The sequence below is a fragment of the Abramis brama genome (genome assembly GCF_963993115.1).
Source record: "Abramis brama genome assembly, chromosome: 9".
In the NCBI taxonomy this organism is placed as follows: domain Eukaryota; kingdom Metazoa; phylum Chordata; class Actinopteri; order Cypriniformes; family Leuciscidae; genus Abramis; species Abramis brama.
Window position 1 is genome coordinate 32,157,371 of NC_139971.1, and position 23,160 is coordinate 32,180,530.

At 37.1% G+C, this 23,160-nt stretch overlaps 1 protein-coding gene across 2 annotated transcripts; it reads right to left on the bottom strand.

Annotated features, from left to right (window-relative positions):
- Window positions 1-901: 901 nt before the first annotated feature.
- Window positions 902-20,992, bottom strand: rfx4 (regulatory factor X, 4). 2 transcript variants are annotated; one of them, XM_084125038.1, is made up of 18 exons: window positions 20,808-20,992; window positions 18,209-18,295; window positions 17,892-17,952; window positions 17,080-17,203; window positions 16,218-16,279; window positions 14,273-14,486; window positions 13,678-13,755; window positions 13,354-13,517; window positions 11,516-11,616; window positions 11,360-11,418; window positions 11,103-11,247; window positions 10,450-10,544; window positions 9,213-9,330; window positions 8,307-8,426; window positions 6,638-6,799; window positions 6,295-6,421; window positions 6,056-6,191; window positions 902-2,165 (listed from the first exon to the last, which is right to left on the bottom strand). In XM_084125038.1, exons 1-18 carry the CDS (start codon window positions 20,848-20,850, stop codon window positions 1,896-1,898), a joined length of 2,166 nt encoding a protein of 721 aa, XP_083981164.1. In that variant the 5' UTR covers window positions 20,851-20,992; the 3' UTR covers window positions 902-1,895. The 2 variants fall into 2 exon arrangements, with proteins under 2 accessions (XP_083981164.1, XP_083981163.1); XM_084125037.1 differs by having other exon boundaries at window positions 6,295-6,460.
- Window positions 20,993-23,160: the final 2,168 nt, after the last annotated feature.

Genomic DNA, 23,160 nt, shown 5'->3' on the forward strand with positions numbered 1-23,160 from the left:
CCAGTAATGAGGATTTCCTCAAAGCTCCCTGGATAGTGTCCAAATATACCAGGTCTTATAATAATAGGCTATTTATTGTACACTGGAAATGTTATAGTGGCAGTCGGAACAGCAAGACTATAAAAATATATGATATATTATAAGTTAAGATGGTAATAATGGAAGAGAAAGGAAGGAAGGAAGAGAAAATAATAATAATTAATAATTAATAACTGGTTAGGATGACCAAGCTAGATCCAAGAAAACCAGCTACATTGTTCCAAAAACACAGATAGTCTTTCCAACAAGAAATAGATGAAATATTACTTGATGTTTAGAATGTTTTCTGGACCAACATTTTCAATAACTTAGAATATAAATATCACCTGCAGTAATAAGAGCATATAAGGAATTATATGAGGGTTTGGCTCCATACTTCATGTCAAATACCAAGCTTCTAAGTTTTTCTGTCTGCAGTATTATTTTGCATTATGCATGATATCATATGAACTATTTCTTCTCCCTCTACATTTCTTTAAAGTGTAATTTTTGAATGAATACTTTAAGTTATTTTTTATAGTGTAAGATGTAAATGGTCACTGCACAAAATGTATAGATGCAGGCAACAATTTATAGTGATACATGCACAAATAAATAAATACATATAATTAAATTTTGAGTTGAATTATCAAGATGTTACCATTGAAAAAAGTGTAAATCAGTAGATTAATCAGATCTTTTCAGTGATGGTTTAACAACGTAAACTATTAAAAACCTGATTAGTGTTTGATACCTGTCAGTAATTTATAGCTAAATATGTATAATGAATTTCTTAATATATATTTAAAACATATAGACATATCAAGTAAAAAAAAAAAAAAAAAAAAAATATAATAATAAAAAAAGACAATCCAAACTGGGTTTTTAAAAATCTTTATGTGGCAACAAATAATTCCACATATATCATTTAAGTAACAGCTGTCACCACAGAAGTTACTGAGTGCTTTTATTTACAAGAGAAAGTGACTAAAGATAATAAATGTTACATTTTCATATTCTTTCCTTTTTATTCCTACCCATAGGGTAATAGGTCCACAGTACCTTTGAGTGCATTCAAAAACACACAAACCTAGGTTAACACTTTTCGGTTTCCTAAATCATACAAAACTGGATATACAGGTCAAACACAGATAAACAATGCAAAGGGACACAATGTTACAAAGCTACAGAAAAGATCACTAATATTCTCCCAGGATCACACTGGGGTAATTCTGCATTTGTGTAATATGAGAAATGTCCTCTCTTATGTTCACATTCGCATGCAGCAAGTACTCATGTGAGCTGCCCTTATTTGTTTAGACTCCTATGACGTTCGCAACCTGGCAGCTGGCCAATAGGGCGTTCTGAGGTGAAATATTAAGGCATTTCTTCCTGGTGCTGAGAATGTTATGTTTATCCTAGCAAAGCAGCACACTTTGATGTTGACAAAAAAAACCCTGTGGTTTTGTTGACAGATCACTATTTGACGTCAAACACCCACCCTGTGGTGACAGAATGCTGTGAGATGTGCGCATTTTTACACTGAAACGAGGTCAGCGATGAAAGTTTTTGCACAGTAAACGAGAGTATAATGGTCTATAATGTGGATAGAGATAGAGATAAATGAGAAAAAGGCGAGGAAAGGCACAACTGGGACACTGCCTTTTTGCACTCACACAATGATTGCGATTCGAAAAGAGTTTCATTGGCAGCTTACACTGTAAACACTGACCACACCAATAAAAACATTTCCACTCAATTCCACTCAAATACATTCTCTGTAATTAGGTTAAATATGGGCGGCTGCTGTTGTATCTGTTCAGCTTTCCACACGCAGACATCTGTTGTCTTGGACGAAGACTCTCGGAAGTGTACAATCATTTTGCCCACCCAGTTGTGGCCTCCCCATTGATATAGGCAAATCCTGGAAAATGTTGCGCATGCTCATATTCAGAGTTCCTGCGTGGGGCCAGAGGAGAGTACATGTCTCCGGTGGAGTAGCGTGACGTGTGGACTGCGGGGCTGGAGTAACAGCTGTTGGCCGAGGCCATGTCTGGCCAACGGGGGGTCACAGGGCTCGAGTGTAGAAGAGGAGACCCACTCATCAAACAGGACTCCATTCTGGACATCTGACTGTTGAGTGGATACTACAAATCAGAGAGAGACATGCATGAGGACTATTGCAACAAAACACAAGTGACAACAACAAGTGATGTTGTGCATTCTGTAAACGATTCATTTCATCTTCCTTCATGTTAAAGGGACAAGTTCACCCAAAAATGAAAATTTTGACATCATTTACTCGCTCCAAACCTGTAGCCTATACGTTTCTTTCTTCTGTGTAACACAAAGAAGAAATTTTAAAGAATGTTGGTAACCAATTGACGGTAGCCATTTGTGTTCATCAGAAGAAAGAAACTCATACAGGATTGGATAAGAATAAAACTTGGACCAACTGTCTAAACAGGACATCTAATAATCAACTAAAAGTGCATCAGTTCACCATCATTTGTACTAATAAGAAATAAGAAAGATAAGTTAACATAGCACTTTAAAAAAAGTATTTTTGTTGCTGTGGGTAACAGTCTAAAAACAAAACTGAGCATGTCAGCTCAAGATATGTGTCTATATAAAACAATCTGCTCTCTCTGGGGAAGTCAACAAAATCTTCATTTGTCTCCTTCTCCATTGCCTCCTTCAGAGTAGCTCTCTTGAACAAAGTGTGGACATTGTCTCCATTTTAAGTTGACGGAAAATAAGTGGAAGTAAAAATCTATAAGTGCTCTCTAAATAGAAACCGTCCACAGTCAGAGCTTTTATGAACGGCTGCTGCACGGAAAAAGAAAGTCAGGCGGGGTCAGAGACCTAGATGTGTTGCTTGGTGACCTCTTGTTCATGCAGATAAAAGAGACTATTGAATAACAATATTTTAATAAACACGCTTTTCCATCTGGATTTCCGGCCGCTAGTTGAGTTGTCTGAGACGTTCATTGAGTGGATGGTAGGAGACATTGGGTGTGTGTGAGTGTGTGTGTGGCTCTCTTGGCTCTAGTCGGTTCACTTTTCAGAGGCTGCATCCGCTGTGTGGAGGAGAACTGATCCCCCATTACAAATGCAGGCTGGACCACCATCACACCCGCTTTGACTTTCAATATATGTGACCAGACCCACTCCTCTCCATCCACAACTAAACAATTTAATTAAACTATTCACACTCTCTCAATCTCAAGCACAATAAAGACTACTTAACATTCAACTATTCCCTCAGTTACGGAACCAGTAACATGCAGCATGTAAATTTTGTATACACTTAGTATATTTGTATGCAACAATGCAATGCTTGTCCACAATTCAGTATAACTACTCCTAAAGTTTTCAGGCTACATCTACTAAATTTGGCACGGACCTGCACAGGCTTCTTAGTGTGCTATATCCAGAGGTGGACAGTAACAAACTTGAGTACTGTACTTAAGTACACTTTTTGAGTATCTGTACTTTACTTGAGTATTATTTTTTCTGGAAACTTTTTACTTTAACTTCACTTTTTTTTTTCACTACTTTTTACTCCACTACAATTCTGTCAAGGTCCTTGAGTAGAAAGTAGTAATGTCAGTCAGGGGATGATTTTGGTTGGAAAATGAAAGTCGGATTGACGTCAGTAACCGACTGATGTTGGTTTCTGACGTCAACACGATTTTCGTTTTCAACCACAATACAACGTCTGTCCAACGTTGGAGATTAACGTAAGTCCGGCGTTGGATTCTGACATCAACCTGATTTTCATTTTCAACGTTGGGTTTGGTCAGACTTCTAAATGCAAATTTTGTCATTGTTTTGGTGCACACTAGCTTATAGATAACAGTAAGGTTAACATATTCATACTAAAAGCCAAAAAACTTTAAATAGGGCATTATTTGAGGGAACAGCCATTTGGGTGTCTGAAACCATTGTGGACGTTATTGAGTGCACTTATTAAATCTCACATTCAATCCCACTACTGGAACTGTGTTCTAGAAATAAATGTGATATTGATATGAGGGAAGGCAGGCATAGATTCAGAGGCATAAGGTACTGTAAGTATTATACACAACAATGCAACAATAATAAAACAATGCATTGACATTTACTTTTGATACTTAAGTACTTTTAAAAACAAGTACTTCTGTGCTTTTACTTAAGTAAAAATCGGTCTTTACAACTTTTACTTGTAATGGAGTAATATTTGACCATAGTATCTGTACTTTCACTCAAGTAAGGAAGTTGTGTACTTTGTCCACCTCTGGCTATATCTTTTCAAACTGATCGGACGAATGGTTTTCGTGTATCTGATAATCAAAAAGCTCATAGATATCTGTCTTTTTCTTTCTTTCTTTCTTTCTTTCTTTCTTTCTTTCTTTCTTTCTTTCTTTCTTTCTTTCTTTCTTTCTTTCTTTCTTTTTTTTTAAGGTTTTAACTAGCACCCAGAACAAACTTCTCCATTATTCAAATTGCACATCCTTCAAACTTAAAATATATAGGCTAATACTCATTATGTACTTTAAAATTCAAATATTCAAACATTCCAGGTATTCCAACTACATAAGGCCTAAATAAGCCTCAGACATCAAGGGAATTTTAACGTTTAAACAAGGCTTTTCCAGGCCAGTATTCAAAGTTGACCTTTTCTAAATATTTGGATGGAAAATATTGCTTTGGCTGATTCACGCTAAAGTAATGGCAGCATTTTGAGATTTAGCGAGTGTTGTTTTCATCAAACTTTAACCCAGCAGTTGTCTAGAGGTTTAACAAAGACAATTAACTGAGCTTTTCCACCTTTGTTCTCTTTCAGAATTCAATACACTTTAAATACATATGCTAAATGACCAGTATTTCTGATCAGGAGGAGTTTATTTAGGAGGAGCCTATTACCCCAGTGTGTGCTGAGGCAAGCAAGCATTCTCTATCCATAAAACTCTGTGGATAACAGTTAAAAGAACATTTCAGATGCTAATGACTGTAATACATCAACCACCATTCACATTCACAGTATGTACATACTATTCTTCTCTCAGTTACAAACCCAGTAAAAGAGACTAGAATACACTAAATACTAAAAGAGGATAGAATACACTTCCACGCCAAATACTGGGGAATACACACCCATTTCCATCTGTTATTATGTTTACTTTCTTAATACTCATTCCTAGTCTTATTGTTCATGATTCATCTGTGAAAAAATTCTTTGCTTTTGTAGTTTTTAATCAAGAGATTTTACTCTGAAACTTTCTTGTCCCATCTAATATGTTTTCTCATTGAAAATTGTTTGAAAATGCAATTAATGCATGTGTTAACCTTTTCTGACACATGATTTACCAAAGACAGATTTTTTCCCCAATAATTATGACATAAAAAGTCATTTTGACAAAGTCAAAATAATAAAATACTAAGTCAAAATTGAAATAATAAGTTTTATATAGAATTAGGTCATAACTATGAGAAAAGTTTTAATTATGACATACTACTATAGGTCATAATTATGAGATAAAAAGTTATGACATTTATGACTTTTTGACAAAAATATAACTTAGTTTATCAAACTTTCGACATTTTATCTTCAAATTATAGCTTAGTATGTCAATTATGACTACTATTAAATCATAATTATGAGATAAAAAGTTTAAATTGTGACATAAAAATACTTTTTATGTTATAATTGACGGTTTCTCAATTTTGACTTTTTATCAATTAATATGGCCTAATTTTGACTTGTATGTCAAAATGATGACTTTTTGGGTCATACTTATGATGTATCATTTAATTTGATTGAATATTTTCCCCCTTATGTATAGTGGAAATGGGCGTTAACTGAACATAACTGACGAACTTGTGAAATCGAAGGCGTAGCCTTTGAAAATTGTCAATCTATATTCTGTAATCACATGTTTTATAATATTTTATAAATAGTTCAGAAATTCCCCTAAGCTTAGAAATAAATAGTATCATATTAAAATAATACTGTAGTGTATGATTTTAGGATTTTGGGTGGGAGGAGCCTGACCTGTGCGGAGGTCCGGTGGTATGAGGAATAGTGCAGAGGGGTTGGCAGCCCTGGTTCATGGGATAAACTTGAGTACTGACTCTGGATGGCATGATGGTGCTGGTTTGCGTAGCTATAATTATAGCTGCCAGTATACCTGGAGAAAATGGAGTACAAATCTCTTAAAACATTTCACAATCCACACTTTAATGTTGTTTTCAACATTATTTAATTTCTTGTCATTGATTTTGGGGGCTCACCCATGCTCATCCCGATGTGGGTAAACTGGCATCCTGTGGGTGGAGGAGGAGCTGTGTAGAGGGGGTCCGCCTCTCATGCAGGAAAGCTGGGATCCAGTATCGGGTGGGCTGCCACCTGAGGTTGTCACTGTGTATGTAAGGGACCAGGTATATGACTGAACAGCTCCTGGCACATACAGACATACATATACAAAGAAACGTGTTTGGCGTGTTAATTAAATGAGCTTACTGTGAGATACAGTTTTAATGAATGCATGGAATGGGCCTGTGCTAGTTGTACTGTTGAATGTGATACTGTGATGTAAGATTTGAGTGTTATAATCAGTTCGGAGTCACCATTTACCTGTGGTAGCTGATATGCTGGTGTACTCCGGAGACTGGGCTGAATTGGGGGAACCTACTGCTGGTACGCCCACCGAGTGAACAGACTTGGCAGGAGAGTAGGGTCCAGGTGACGTAGATGTGGGGGTGGAGCCTATCATCATCTGCTCTTCCCCAGTATCTGCTGTAGTAGCCCAAAACAAAAGCCTAAAATGTTAAGAAATCTTTGCGATTTTGAAAACTATCACAACATTTTAGATTTTCTCTGCTGCAATAACCACAATGCATGTTTTGGATGATGGTTTGCTGGTGTAAGGTGCCCCAGCAGACATCTTAACAACCTTAACCAGATGTGATTTGGACGCTATTTTGCCATTGAGATGAATGGAGAAAAGTGTCCCAATTAACCTGAATTCCCCGCTATGGTCAACCAGCTTAGCTAGAAAGACAATGCTGGACAACCTCTTTCACCAGATAGATCATCACCAAACCAGCTCTAGCATTAAACATGCTGGTCTAAGCTGATTTACAGCATCTAGAATATAAAGAGCGAACAAGTAGCTAAAAAAGGACTACAACTACCACAAGGATGTGGGTTTGAATTGGACAACCATTGTTTTCATTATATTGCAACCTTTAATCCTGTAAAGCTGGACATGAAATATTAGTCAGATTTTTTTTTTTTATAAGAACAGTTTATTGAATCTATAATAGAGAAAATAAATAATTTTTTTTAAAGTTTGCATGTGTTTTTTTGTTTGTTAAGAATCATATTTGATACTCAGACTTATATGGCTTTTATGGCTAGTAGTCATACTTTTATGGCTAGTAGTATGATATATGATAATATGTAGCTCATACTTAAGGAGGGAAGGTCCAAGCTGAGCAAAAATGTGCAATTTGGTGCTGTTGCTTATTAATATGGCCAAAAAGCAATATGAAATTTTAATGGCTTGTAATGTAAATCAATGAGATCTTAATAACAATATAGCAGACTACTTACTGTACATAAAATGCATATAAATATCAGTTGTTACTCTACTTGTTCAGTTGTCTATCTCCTAATTATATGTCTTTGTAAGATGATTTTTAAAGGCTATGTTTTATGATCAAAGTTCTGTAGCTCAAAGCTCTTTCATATAATGAAATCCAATACAATGATGATTGAGAGACAAATAAATAAACATTCCTCAAAAGCCCGATGAATCATATTTGAACATCATTTTTCTAAAAAATTATATAATGAAGTAAACCTAAGTTGGTACAGTCCAGCAAGTGATCATTCTGAAATATGACTATCAATTTAAAGGTTATTCTTATATCTACTTTAAAAAAAATCAGTAGAGACTTCACAGCAAAAAGTCAACGACAGAATATGTAGTAGATTGTGCACAACGGGTTTTTCAGCAATGTTTTGTTCATGTCGATAATTTAGAGGCCTTGGCAATTTGTGTATCAAATTTGATACAGCAGGCTTTATAGACTTAAAAAATTGCAACTTCAAAATTCCTATTTGAGGTTTGACTGTGTGTCATTTATGTTGTAGAGCAAAACTTGAAACTCTCTACAAGTAAAGTCAACTACATACTAATGAAAACTACTGTTTTAATGACAAATAAGCTTTCTGTGTTAGTCTGCAAATTTGATGTCATGACAGATCAGCTCTATTGCTTGTAACAAATCGATCTTACCTGGTGAGCCCTCTCCTTTCATCGCCCTCATCAGTTCATTGGCTCTCTCTTGGCAGTGCAGAGACTCAAGCAGGTATAGTACATAGTCATCAAACATGAGGTGGATCAGATGGAATGAGCCTAGAAATATAAAGAATCCAATATACCATAAAAAGTTCCTACCAATTTAAGTCTCCGGTCTGAAACAAGTAATAAATGAAGGCTTCGTGGACAACTACCATAAAGCATTTTGAATTTGAATCTCTGAGAGCTTTGAGAGATCAGAATGATTTGATGTTGTTAACTGGCGCGATACTATTGCACAATTTAAACGTTAAGAGCTCAAATCCAAGTCAGAACCAAACTAGCGGTCCAACCATAAACTCTACAGAGTTACTGAAGCATATGATGCTTTGAGTCCATTTTCTGAATGAGATGGGGGAAAGAATTCATAAGGAGCATGGCACAATCCTCACATTGTGTTAGCAACTCCAGCCACTATGTGCATAATAAACATCGCTGCTATTCAGCGGACTGGGCGCAATACTGCCCGGTCATAAAATGGGAAGAAGGGGGAAAGACTTGGTGGGGGTTTGCCTTTGTTAATTAGCTGTTTTGTACAGAGAGCTGCATTATCAAAACACTGCAACCAACTGTGCCTTTGATATTCACAGACAGAGCTGACAGGGAGGGGGCTTTTACCTCTTTTATGGCCCTTCTTTCAGTAACTTTGCCATAGACGGCTAGATGGTGTAAGCCAAGAGTTAACAAAGCTGCCATCTTAGTTAAAAGTTGACACTTGGTGTTGTGGATTGAGAAACTTTTAGTTAACCTGAAAAACTCAAGCTTCCAAACAAATAAAATCAGTAAGAAGTTTCTACTCTTTCTAATAGGATGATTGTGACAAAACGGTGCAGCTTGACTCACCGAAGCTGGGTGCACTATGCAGCGTCATATCCCGGATAACTCTGGTCCCGAAACATGACCACATGAGCAGGAACTGCTGAGCTACCCTCTTCAGGCATCCGGGTCTCTTCCCCGCCACCTAAAGGGAGTATTACCATTAGAAAAGCCTGAGGGAAGGCACAGGGGCCTTAACCTTTGGGTCCATACTGGGGCCTAACCCCTAAGTACGAAAAACACGTCAACAAGTCAACTATTTGATTTGCCCCTAAGGAAACACCCTCCCATTGAACTATTGTCTGGTAAGTAGTATAAGTTCCCATGGCAACCAGATTTACAAGCCCATATCTGGACTATAATTGAGGCCCCGCTAAAGGGGGCCATGAAGACATCATTAAGTTGGGGAATTGCATCACGATAGGTCTTAAGTATGTTGTGACGGCATTTAGAGTCGCATGGGTTGGACACCTGTAAACTTAGTTTGGATTGGAAGAACATAAAAACAGTGTAATGACAATTCTTGATTATTTTTCTGTTGAAATATCAAAATTATACATCCATACATATGTATATATACTGTTTTCAACATTGATAATAATAACAAATTTGTCTTGAGCACCATATCAGCATATTAGAATGATTTCTGAAGGATCATGTGACACTGAAAACTGGAGTAATGATGCTGAAATGATCATTTAAAATATAAATAGAAAGCAAATATTTCGAATAGTAATAATATTTCACAATATTACTGTTTTACTGTATCTTTGATCAAACAAATGGAGCCTAGAGAAAGACTTCTTTCAAAAACATTACAAAATCTTACCGACCCCAAACTTTTGAAAGGTATAGTTTTTTTTTTTTATTATTATTCATATTTACATATATAGGCATATATTTTAGCTATACAATCAGATATCTTATTATAGGATCATCATACTGTAGTAGAGCATAAATCAAGCCTGATTTTGCCGGGTCAACATATTTTGTTGATCTTGGAACAACATTCCTGTCTGAAAATTTAGTCCCAACCATATACACATACACCTAACCTAACCCTACCCATAAGTTTTCCCTAAAATCAGAGGGAAATGATAGGTGAATAACATTGATGTAGAAGCACCTAACCCTGGTTGTAAGCCTAAAGTTGACATAAACTGAAAACTTGTCCCTCAAATCTGATTGGTTGTTCCAGGATCAACAAAGATGATGATCCAGGAACATGTTGTACTTGGGGAAATCATGTTCTGCATACACGTACCCTCACGACACATCTCTCCACCATAGAGTCCAGCCACTCGATGTAGGCTTCAATAGGGGACTGGTCCTCCAGCAGTCTGTCAAATTCTTGATACACTTTGAAAAACAGCAGAAAAGAGTTTAAGAGATTAAAAACAAATTTCTATTTTGAAGCATGCATTTCTCAAATTGGTCAAATTCCATTTTAATTGCTTGTAAAGGTTGCTAATCCATAATTACAAAAGTACTATTGGCATAGATTTGAGATCTCTGTATGAAATTGTAGAAAGAGGAGCTCAGAATCCTCTTTTGAGGATGACATGACAGAATCTTTGAACTTTGACCTGATCAGTCATGTGAGAGGTTGACGCTGAAATGAATTTGAAATGCTCCTCGGGGTGTCAAACTGTGAGGGTTAACCTCTCAGTGCCTGTGGTTAAAGCTCGACGCTCATGGTCGTGGGAATGATTCAGCTCTGGTTGACAGCTACTGTGTGAAATCCGAAACGTAAACCAGTAAGGCTTTTAACACAGCGCTGCATGTGATTCTGCAGCAATAACACTGCATGTGGTGGAGTACAGAAACACTAATTAATAAATCTGAATCAGTCCGGCTATGTCTTATCTGATACTTTTTCATTAAAATCTGATCGTGAAATGCACCACTATTCCTTACAATGGATGATAAGTCTCCTCTCGTCCTCTCTGGAGTCTTCCATTGTATAAAGAGTCTGTTTAGTGATGCTGTTGAGGTCTACGTTCCTCCAGTCTTCAAGCATTTGAAAGGTGATGTCTGCACTGTGGATCACCGTCCGAGAGGCCTGCAAGAGCAAGATTTTAATTCAAATTTCTCCCTGCGCTATAACTGATCATAGACATTTGCAAAAACATGATATTAAAAAGTTAAATATTAAACATAAATCTGCTGTATACCTGACAGAGATGGTTTAATGATGTTTGTCGTTTAAGTATCTGGGAGAATCTTCTTGACACTGAGAATTAAAAAAAAATGTGTTCAAAAATAGCCTTAGAATACTAGCAAAGTTCATTTTGATGTTTTTGAGAGTATTGAATATATTTGGCACCTACATTCAAACTTTATGTTGCGCAAGTTCTCAGGTAGGTCATGTAATGCCACCTTCAGCCACTCATCCAGCTGCTTGGCAAACTTCCTGATCACCTGAGTGAGGCTGTATTATCAAAACACAAAAACAAGGACATAAATGTATAAAAACATTCAATGTGTACATTACACAAAGAATGCTCTGATGCAATGAAATTGTTTACCTCTTGTCTGGAGCAATAAAAATTGGAGTCATGCGTCATTGACAGGTAATCTGGTAAGTTAATTACCCTGACGCAAAGGTTAGATATGCAATGCTAGCATGATCTCTGTGTCAATAGTATTAAAGGTATTTATTTAGATTGAAGACAAATGTCTATTTGACTAAAGAAAAAAGTCTCAAGGCTTGGAGTTCAATCAGCACTGAGGCAATTCTGATGATGTTGAATGTGAAATATAGTATCATATATAATATGCAAGTAAACATCTTCATAATCTTAACAAATCTTTGTTATCCTATTAAAATGTGATTTTACTTGACTTTTGGCTGATTTTTATTTATCCGTTACATTGAAGAGACCTTATTGAAGGATATTAGTTTACTTAAGCCCTTTTTGAACTCTTGAGCTTAACTTGAGCTTGAGACTTGAGTGTTTGTAGACGTTGTGTCAACCTTGATTTACAGCAATTTTGAGGTTTCTTAGACAATAAACATGTGACTGCTCTCCTCACAAATCAACAGTTTCTTGTTTTTCATTGGCATGTGTAAGACTGAAAATACTGTTTGAGGCCTGGTCTATGGACCTCCCCCATACAACCTCCCTTCCTCTCAGAAAACAACAAAGAACTCACACAAGAACGTGGTTTAATGTGAATGTTTACCATTGACTGTTATGTTTTTGGTGTCATTTGAAATGTCTCAAAGTGAGTGGTACAGATATCTCATATCCAGATAGATAAAATAAAAGGTAATAAGGTTTATAGAAGTTTAGAGAAAACTGGTTAAGCCATTTGAGGGTGGTCTCCCCCATCCCCCATGTCACCTGGTCAGGAGGATAAAGGAAGGTGTGCACCCTCTCTCTGGGCTCTTCTTCGCTGGTCACGAATGGAATAGGTAGTCTTTCTCTCTCTCTCTCTCTCTCTCTCTCTCTCTCTCTCTCTCTCTCTCTTTCTTTGCCTTTCTCTCTCTCTCTATCTCAGGTAAAAGCTGGGTAAGATTCTTTGGTGTAACCAATGTCTAACCATGTTCTAGATATTTGAATTGATTTTGGAATTGATCTCTGGTATCTGAAATATTAAATTGTTACATGTGATTATTCTAACTGATCTTGACATTGTTCATTTAATGGTTAAAAGGAATAGTCAAACATTCGCTCACTTTTAGTGAGGCACAGATATTATTAAAACCTTTCATTTATGGAGTCAGATGAATTAACGAATAAATACATATGATTAATGTATTACAAATTTAACCAACCAATACTTTGCATGAGTGAGGACAGAACACGTGATAACCTTCCCCGTGTATTGGCGAACCGGCAATTGGACCAATATAGCGGGCCTTACAAAAATGATCTCTAAGTTGTTGAGGACTAGTGCATCTTTGAGCCTATACATTCAGTGTACTGTTAAAATCAGATACTAAGACTTTTACTCAAGTCGTATTGGAATTGGTGACTTGTAATGGAGTAATTTTCGCTGTGAGGTATCTGTACTTTTACTCAAATATGGTTTTCAGGTACTCTTTACACCTCTGCCCTTTTCACCCAGAATTATGCCAGGAAATGCAGCACTTTCAAAAAACTATAAATTCTGTTATACACTTTTTTTTAACAAAATCAAAATAGGCAGGGATGGGACTCACCTGTCAGGTAGAGCCTGTAGGACGGTGGGCATGAGGACTCCTGAGATGGCCTTGTACAATATAGAGTCACAAACACCCACTATATTCACCACTGTAGAAGAGCCCAGGACAGGGAGCATGTGGGGCGGCATGCCCTGCCAAAAGTGCAACAGGAAGCTCTGGACCTATATATACACAAACAAATAAACATTGTGATAAAATATGAAGGAAGCCTTTTCTTGTGTAAACCATTAATGCCACTGGATGAAAAAGCTTGAAGAAAACATAATTCAAAGCATTTTAATGCATGCATGCAACCAAAAAGAAAAAAAAGAAATGTCAAACCTCATCGAAGTTGGCTCGTATGACTGTATCCAATATCCTCTGGCAGTGAGTTCTGTACATCATGATAAAGGTTGAGACCTTGTAGAGAGAAAAAAGCCCATTTAAACGACTTTTATAATACTTTCCCACAGAGACTAATTCAACGAAACTCTTGGTTAATGATGTCATACCAAATTCATTCCTGACTCATGGTCATGCATTAATAAGACACAAAGAAAGAGGATACAAATACCAAACAAAAAAAAGCTGCTTTCACGAACAATGCCTATTTACAAGGTCTTGCCAAACCAGTGTATGAAAAGAGGCTTTAAAGATCAGAAACTCACAAACCATTTAAAATTACAGGCACCTTTTTAAAGCGAGACAGCTAGTGCCCGTCCTTTGTCCAGTGCGAGATCTTATTATCTACTCGAAAGATTAAGAGTTCACTAGGAACCAACACATAAATCCTCCAGGTCCTCATCTAAATCCAGGCCCAGGGAAGGTCCGCCTGACACATGAAAGCAGGATCTAGAGGGGTGGGTAGCGGGCAGGAGGAGGGAGAGGGGGGTTGGAGTTGGAGGTTAGCAGTTAGAGGTTTTAGTGATCTGTTTACCTTCTCTTCTGGCAGACTGGCAGGCAGATTTAGGTCTTTGACATTTGGAAAGTCTGGCAGGAGAGTGCCCAGCTTGGAGCGCGGTGAATACGCCACTGTCTGTTTGGTGACCTCTTTCTTGCCCGTCTCGTTCACCCACGCAGCGCCCTTTTTAGAGTACATCACATCGTAGTACTGGGAGCTCTCCTTCACAGCGATTCCATAGTAGTGATACCTAAGAGGGACAAGTGAGTGGCAGGATGAAGATTATATATGAGTTTTAATGTGCTTGCTGACAATTTTGCAGTACTAAAGCAGTCATGATTAGAAAGTGTTCAAAGTCTAAAGTAGATTTGCAGAGGTCTTTTTTTTATATACATGAAAAACATTTTTTGTGGAGGTGTAAATGGCAGAGGTGGACAAAGTACACAACTTCCTTACTTGAGTGAAAGTACAGATACAGTTACAAGTAAAAGTTGTAAAGATCAATTTTTACTTAAGTAAAAGTACAGGAGTACTCGTTTTTAAAAGTACTTAAGTATCAAAAGTAAAAAGTAAATGTCAATGCATTGTTGTATTATTGTTGCATTGTTGTATGTAATACTTACAGTACCTTATGCCTCTGAATCTATGCCTGCCTACCCTCATATCAATATCAGATTTATTTCTAGAACACAGTTCCCGTAGTGGGATTGAATGTGAGATTTAATAAGTGCACTCAATAACGTTCACAATGGTTTCGGACACCCAAATGGCTGTTCCCTCAAAGAGTGCCCTATTTGAAGTTTTTTGGCTTTTAGTGTGAATATGTTAGCCTTACTGTTATCTATAAGCTAGTGTGCTCCAAAACAATGACAAAATTTGCATTTAGGAGACCAAACCCAACGTTGAAAATGAAAATCAGGTTGATGTCAGAATCCAACATCAGATTGACGCTGATCTCCAGCGTCGGACAGACGTTGTATTGTGGTTGAAAATGAAAATCGGTTTGACATCAGAAACCAACATCAGTCGGGTTCTGACGTCAACCCGACATTCATTTTCCAACCAAAATGCAACCCCTGCAACCAAAATCATCCCCTGACTGACATTACTACTTTCTACTCAAGGACCTTGACAGAATTGTAGTGGAGTAAAAAGTACAATATTCGTCTTTCAAATGTAGTGAAGTTAAAGTAAAAAGTTTCCAGAAAAAATAATACTCAAGTAAAGTACAGATACTCAAAAAGTGTACTTAAGTACAGTACTCAAGTAAATGTACTTTGTTACTGTCCACCTCTGGTAAATGGTAATATGTCCCTCAATGACTAAGATCCTCATAACTGTTTTTTTAACAGGCCCAAGTAACATTATATATATATGCTCACCATGGCTGCATTTATACATTTATTTCCATTTATTTGCTATTGTAACATGTTTTAAAATGTAATTTATATATAATATATTTAGATCAGAATGATTCTGAAGGATCATGTGACACTGAAGACTGGAGCAATGGCTGCTGAAAATTCAGCTTCGCCATTACAGGAATAAATTGGCCATATATTAAAATGTAAAACATTAACTTTTAAATAGTAATAATATTACACAATATTACTGTTATTACTGTATTTTTAATCAAGTAAATGCAGCCTTGGCGGACATAAGAGACTTCTTTCAAAAACATAAAAAAATCTTAATCATTCCAGACTTTTGACTAGTGAGTCAAATATTTTTTCAAATAAATTATAAATACATTTTTAAAAACTCCTACTCCACGGAAAAAATATATATTTTGGGAGTTTTGATAGATAAGGGAAAAAAGTATAACCATTAAGTAATAATCATTAATTATTAGTTTTTGGAAGTAATATTGATTCCACTTGGCTCAGTTTCATATTGTCATCAACTTGACAAAACATATTTAAAGTGATATGATAAATGTGAAAAGTTCGAAAAGTTCTATAATATTGGAGAAGGAACTTACTTCGATTGGCCTCTCGTTCCTAGTCTCCGTGTGGTTAACTGAGGAAACTGTTGTCTTATTATCTGTAAAACACACACACACACACACATTAAACTTTCATGGCCAGACCTTTTTTGTGACATCAGTGTGTTATCTGTAACAACTACGACAAAAAATATCTTCTCAATCATCTTGTTCGATTCATACATGTCCACTGACATTTCTTTTCTGGCCAATCTCTCTTTTTCTCTCTGCTTTTTGTCCATGAGCTCCTTGGTCCAGCTCCTGGTGCAGAAAACTTTGCAAACAGTGAAGCTCTCTATTGTGCGGGATGAAAAAAGAGGCCAAGCTGTGAAGTTTCTGTCAGGCTTGGCTTGATAAATGAGCAGACAGGGAGGCAGGTCCAGCTCTCTCTCTCTTTTTTGTCCTGAATCAATGAAGCCTTCCTAAAGGACACCCCACGCTGCTCCAGCCACTGATCTAACATTCCGCAACATCTCACCCTTCCAAATTTCCTTTAATTACACATTAATCCAGGCCCCCTCTCTTTTTCAATATCCTCCGACAGGACCCGGGGGAGCGGGACAAGGGTGTCGGGGGGTGGCTATATGAGTAGGTGGGTTGAGGGGTTGTGGGAACAAGGGTGAACATGTTCATTGTTTTTATTGTCCAGCTATGAGTTTGCAGAAGAGGTGTAAGAAAAGACCACTGGCTGTGGCTCTTCATAATACCCAGTATTATGTAATGCTTTTCTTTCTTTCTTTTTTTTTTGCAACAGATGTTTTCCTTCCTCTTTCATGTGAACATGCATTTTTATAGGAAACTAAGTGTTTTTACATTTGATTACCTCATCAAAACAGTTATTAAATGCAGACTTCTATACCTTCCCGAAGCTTGCAGCGTTGACCGGCTGAGAATCAAGCTTCTCGCAGAAGTCCAAGTAATGCATGTACAGTGCACTGCGAGGAATACAAACACCCTCTGCGATCTCATAGTTCTCCTCCAACCTAATGAGAACACAGTTAGGTCAGCGCACATAGGAAACTAGGGTCTACGCATCAGAAGTCAATTTTTGGGGTTCTAAAACAAATATTACTGTGTGTACTGGAGGGATCATCAAGCAATGGTCAACATAAATTATTGCTATTGTTTTTATTTCTTAAAGAAATTTTGAATTGTGCAGTTCAAGTATAACAGTATCAATTTAACTTAAATATGAGTGAAAATGACCTGAAAAATTCGAGTTTAGTTTTGTTTGCCATAGACAAGCAAGATTTTGTACTATTGACTGAACTTTCGACAGGCAATTTGAAATGTAAAGTCTTTCTCTGTGAGGTTGTAAGTCTGTTTGCCTTTCTGACACTTGAAACCGACAACTTACAAACAATAGGACTGCAAACATGACATTTGGAAATTCAACTGCTGTTTTATGATCTAGAATTCCTAGAAAAGTGAATGATTTGTTTGAAAATTATAAAGCAAGTAACTGTATTTGTCATATTTTACAAAATAGCGTATATATCTCAAACCTAAGGAGGAGTTTTCCCACAGACTGAAGCCGTTTGGTCCTATTGGATGTCATTAAAAATATAAAAGTTAATTACTATATTCATCATTTTACTTTAAAACCTTTCAAAAGTTCAACTTTGTGTGAGGCGGTGGTATGAATTACTGGCTGGTGTAAATTAGACTCACCATTGTAATGTGGCAGGTGTTGAATGTGGCTTAGATGCTCGGTTATTTTCCTTCTCTTCGTCTTTTGTCAAAAGAAAAACAACAATCAGAATCAGTAATAAAATAAATGCATTATACATAATGCAATATATGTAGACTATATCATATAAAATTGTATATACAGTAGCCTATACATTAAAGTTTTCCAGTTTTTTCTTTCTTTTTGAAAGATTCAGTCACTGATAACATCTAAATTATGTTCTCTTTGAGCAGAATTATTAATGTTTCATGCAGTCTATTTTGATTTAATTTATTCATGACGATACATTACTACTTACTTTCGTCGTTGGACATGTTTCCAATAGAAGAGTGGCTGGAGAAGCGCTTGCTCTCGCTTTCGTTCAGACATCTTTCAATCCAGCTCTCTGCAAAAAAGAGGGGGGAAAAAACAAATTATATTTTTACATTATGCATTTTTATCGTAGGCATACGGCTGTCTCCTCGTAGGCCCTATATTTTTTAGATGAAACAAACTTTGTTTTAAACAGTAGGCGAAACGAAACTACAAACGTTTTATGTAGCGATCTAATTTGCCCTTTTTCTATTCAATTCCATTTTTATTTACTTATTTAACATAGCCTATATTTCAACAGCATATGATTTATCCATTTAGGCTATTTCCATTGGCAGAGGCAACAGGTGCAACCGCGCCGTGGTTCCTAAACATAACTAACGGCCTATTCGTCTTTTTTCGGTTTTTTTCCCCCACAGAGCTTGAAATATTTTGTGAACGTGTTGAACTTTCGTAATTTAAAATTCCATAGCATATGCTATAGTTACATTACCTGTCAGTTTGTGGACGAGTGCAATAAACATTAGAAAACGTGGTTGCGTTGCAGCCACTGCCTAAAGAGTTGAGGGGCATAATAATGACGGGGCAATTCAATTATAATCGATTGTGCGGATCTTTGGGCAGCTGGGATTCTATTTGAAATGTTTTCAGCAAGAACTGCAGGAATCCTTCATTGTTCCCGAGGCGAATTACAGGGCGCGCGCACGCTCAATTGATTCTGCGCGCTCGCCGCTCCTCCATTGCTGTGTCGTCATAATAGAACCTTTTTAGCGCCATTCTCATTTATGCTATGTTAGTAAGCCGACTGGTGTCCTTACATCACAAGACTGAAACACTTATAATTCGAGTCGAACTTAAGTCAATCATGTTTTCCTGCACGGGCCATGACAACAGTTACTAGCATCGGCTGAGTCACTGGGCGACCAATAGCCTACTGATGCTTCATATCGCGGCTGAAGTTATGGAGAAAGTTATGACACTTAACACTTGTTTGGATACGTTATTTGACAGCCTTCAGACAAAAAAGTGATGTATTTTTGACTTGATTAAAATATACATTCAGTGAGGCAAATTTGCATTTGATGAAATTACTAATACGCTAAAATCTACATTCTTAACTGAATGGATTATGGAGGTCATATTTGGTAGCAAATTAAAAGGCTAAAAATAGGCTAACGTTACTGTGAATCAGGCCCAGCTTTGATTTGCTCATTTCCTATCATAATAAACAAATCCTCATCATTTCAAAAAGCAAGAAACAATCAAGCAGAGGTTTCAAAAATAGCCTATTACATATTAACGTACACAATGCTAAGGAGCAAAGATATTATTTTTGATCAGTAATATATTTGTTAAAGTTCTGAACAAAGTTCGGTGCTTTTACTAACTAGAAAACTAAATTTCCCTCAAGTATTCATTTTTGTGACAATTATTGAGAGGCTTTGGATTTTATGAGAATACACAATTTAGGCAAAATAAACCTGCAATGAGATGGAGAAAAAAATTGAAACAAGTAAAATTTACTTAATGTGAAATATTCCTTGCGTTATACATTTTATAAGGTTATTTTTAAAAGGCTACAATCAGTGATAAAAGGTTGTCTAAACTATTTCAACATTAACATGCCAAAATTTTTAATTTTGCTGACATTTTATTTAATTTAAATTAAAAAATATTGTTATTATACTGCAGCTGTTATTTTGAAGCTCAACAAATCTTTTTTTCCCCCTCAGAATCTAATTAATCTCTGTCAGTGTTGGCTCATAGTCAGTTGAGATCAGATTTTCAGTCTGTAATTGAATCATTTGCTCTGTGAACAGTTTAAGTAGTTCTCTAAATAATTGGATTAAATCCAATCTAAAGGCGAGACTGATCTGAGATCATTAATAATCCTGCGCTGAATATCAGCGTGGAAAAGTCCCCCAAATATCTAATAATTAACTTTTTTTTTTCTTCTCACAAAACAACTGCATTGAACAGAATTGAGAATTGATGGGTAACACTGCTTTTTGAAGCCACGCGGAGTGTTACATTTTAGAATTGAAATGAGTAAATAAGTAACATTTTGTGGTTAAAACACTACATCTAGAAATATTCTATATGAAATCATTTTGTCTTTACAATTTATACCTTCAGGAGAAGCAATTATATTTACCAATAGTACCAAGTGCAATTTTGACTCAAGTCAAAACTTAGCTTGAGCAGGTGCATGCATCATAAAAAATAATAAAAAAAACTTCTTAAACTGGACAACAAACTCAGACCTGTGACCTTGCATGAGTTTAGTCTCAATTTAAGGTCATATTGCTACTCCGTAAAAACGCCGTCCAACTTTACATAGTCCCAAAACTGTGTAAAACCATATTCTCAGCAGAAGCACACCCATCCGGAGCAATTAAAAACGAGGCCAGAAAACACGCCAACTTATCTCTTGCCGTACTAGATTCAAGAGCTTCCCTGACGAAAGGTTAAATAACTTTTTCTGAAGCCAATCTCAGGTCTCAAAATCCCAAGGCCCGTTTCGCGATCCAAAAGAGCCCAGATCCCAGGCGTCCCAATGTCACGGCGGTGCAGCAGGAACCAACCTGTGGAATCCATGTCAGGCTCTTCTAGCAGCCCACAATGCATCCTCTTCCCATGCACGTTCCAGGGGCTCCTCTGAGAAAATGGCTCCGTGCTGGACTCCCCCTCCTCAGCTCCCTCCGTCTCTCCGAGAGAACTGCCCGTCGTAGAGATGCATAAGATGTGAGGTCCGTGGAGAGGGTGGCGATGGTGATGGAGGTGGGGGGGGTGGGTTGTAGGAGCGGGTGGGGTGGGGGGGGGGTCACAGACTCCAGAGATCCAGCGGGGGAAAAGCCAGAGCCGTCAAAATGTTTGCTGATGTTTCATGGGAAAGGGGCTGATTTTATAGGAGCCCTGATGGGGGACATGTCATTGATAGGCTCGGCAGGCTGATGAATGGCTTCGAGTCAGATGGGGATGTGGCAAGGCTCACTGGAAGTCTTTTGTGGGGCTGTTTTGAATAAGAAAAGCTCCCTTCCCAGAAAAAAAAAGAGGCTTAGATCTACGCAATCCCAGCACTGTGGCCTCCCCGTCTCCCATTATAGCATTTAATACGTTTTCGTACCCTCTCCTCACACGCAAATACACACTCTGCCCCTGCTGCTTTAGTTTTAAAGTTCTCCATCCAAGGGCCACTTTTTGGCCCATTGCAGAACTTTTTTGATGTCTGCGATGCCGTTAATAGGTCTGGAAACGGGAGCGTGAAAGTTGAGTTAATTCAAATCAGTGCAAAAAACAAAACAAAATCAAAGTCTCACGCAAACATTTTCATCGTCATCTTTTGAAGCCAAAAGTCCAGAAACTTCATAGGCCATTGGCAAAATTGGATAGAGAAAGTTTGGAGGACCCCCCCCCTCCCCTTCTCTCTCTCCTTGAAGCAACCTTATTTTAGTGTGCTGGGAGGAGAGCGCAGCCACAAAAGAGGGAAGTAAAAGTGTAGAGCCCGAGGCAGGGAGGGCTCTGATGGAGTGCCTACAAACTGCAGAAGGGAAAGCTGTGATTAGAATATGAATGGAACCACGGGGGAAAGAGAGAGCGAGTAGGAGAAAGGGGGATTATGGTGGAACTGCTCCCCACTTGGTGGACGGCAAAGGAACGCTCGCTACACCTATAGACTGCGCTGGCGACGGCCTTCTCGCTGCGAGGAGGTCGGACTTCTCCTGGAGATATTTATTTGGTATTTGAGGTTTAGATGGAACAACCTGCTGTACAGTAGCCATCGGACACTTCGATAAAAAATATAAAAAAATCAAACCAACATCCATTCATTTAAAAGAATGAATGTCACGAGCAACAGATATACTGATTAAAACGTATTTGGCCACTTTCTGGTTGTCAAACATTAGAGGAAATTGTCCATAGATGATGGGTAATGTGATTAATTACTCCACTAAGACGCGTGTGAACTTGAGGAGAACTGATTTACTTACTGTTGTAGAAGTTTAAACTTTTATTTAAAGTTCATTTGTTTGCAGATGCCATTGATGTGATATTTTATCATCTTAAAAAAATATATTTTTGGGGGCTATAAGCAAACCAACACTAGATCACAAGTGGAAGGTTACAGTATATTTGAAATTAATACTTTCATTCAGCAAGGATGCATTAAATTGATTAAAAGTGACAGTCAAGGCATGTTTTAAAAATTTTGAACTTTCTATTCAAAGAATCCTTAATAAAATATTAAAATAATTTGACAAATATTAAGCAGCACAGCTGTTTTCAACATTGATAATTCTAATAATAAATATTTATTGAGCACCAAATCAGCATATTAGAATGATTTCTGAAGAGTCATGTGACACTGAAAATGCACATTCACACCAAAGACGATAACTATAACAATAAAGATAGTTCTAAGTCCACACCACAACTATAATGATAACGGCACAGAGAAAAGATATCGTTGGAATCACTTTCAGAACTTTTTTTAGTTTTTTTTCAGCAGGTGAACGATAAAAAACATTGATAGCCAATCAGAATCAATTTTGCTTTAAAGAGCTCGAGCATTTAAGCGACAGGCGACAAAACGATATCGTTCTTGGTGTGAACGGAACTTAATGGCTGCTGAAAACTTTGCCATCACAGGAATAAATTACATTTTAAAATATGTTAAAATAGAAAATTATTTTGACTTAATATTTCACAATATTGTTTCTAATCCATTTTTGATCAAATAAATGCAGCCTTTGGTGAGCATATGAGAATTCTTTTAAAAACTTAAAAGAATCTTAAGAACCCCAAACCTTGGAACAGTAATGTGCCTCTCATCTTGACAATAAGTACGGAATCAACAACAAAACAAAACATAAAATAGAACTAATACTACGATGCATCAAAGAAACAGGAAAAAAACAAAAAAAACGAATGGAAGGC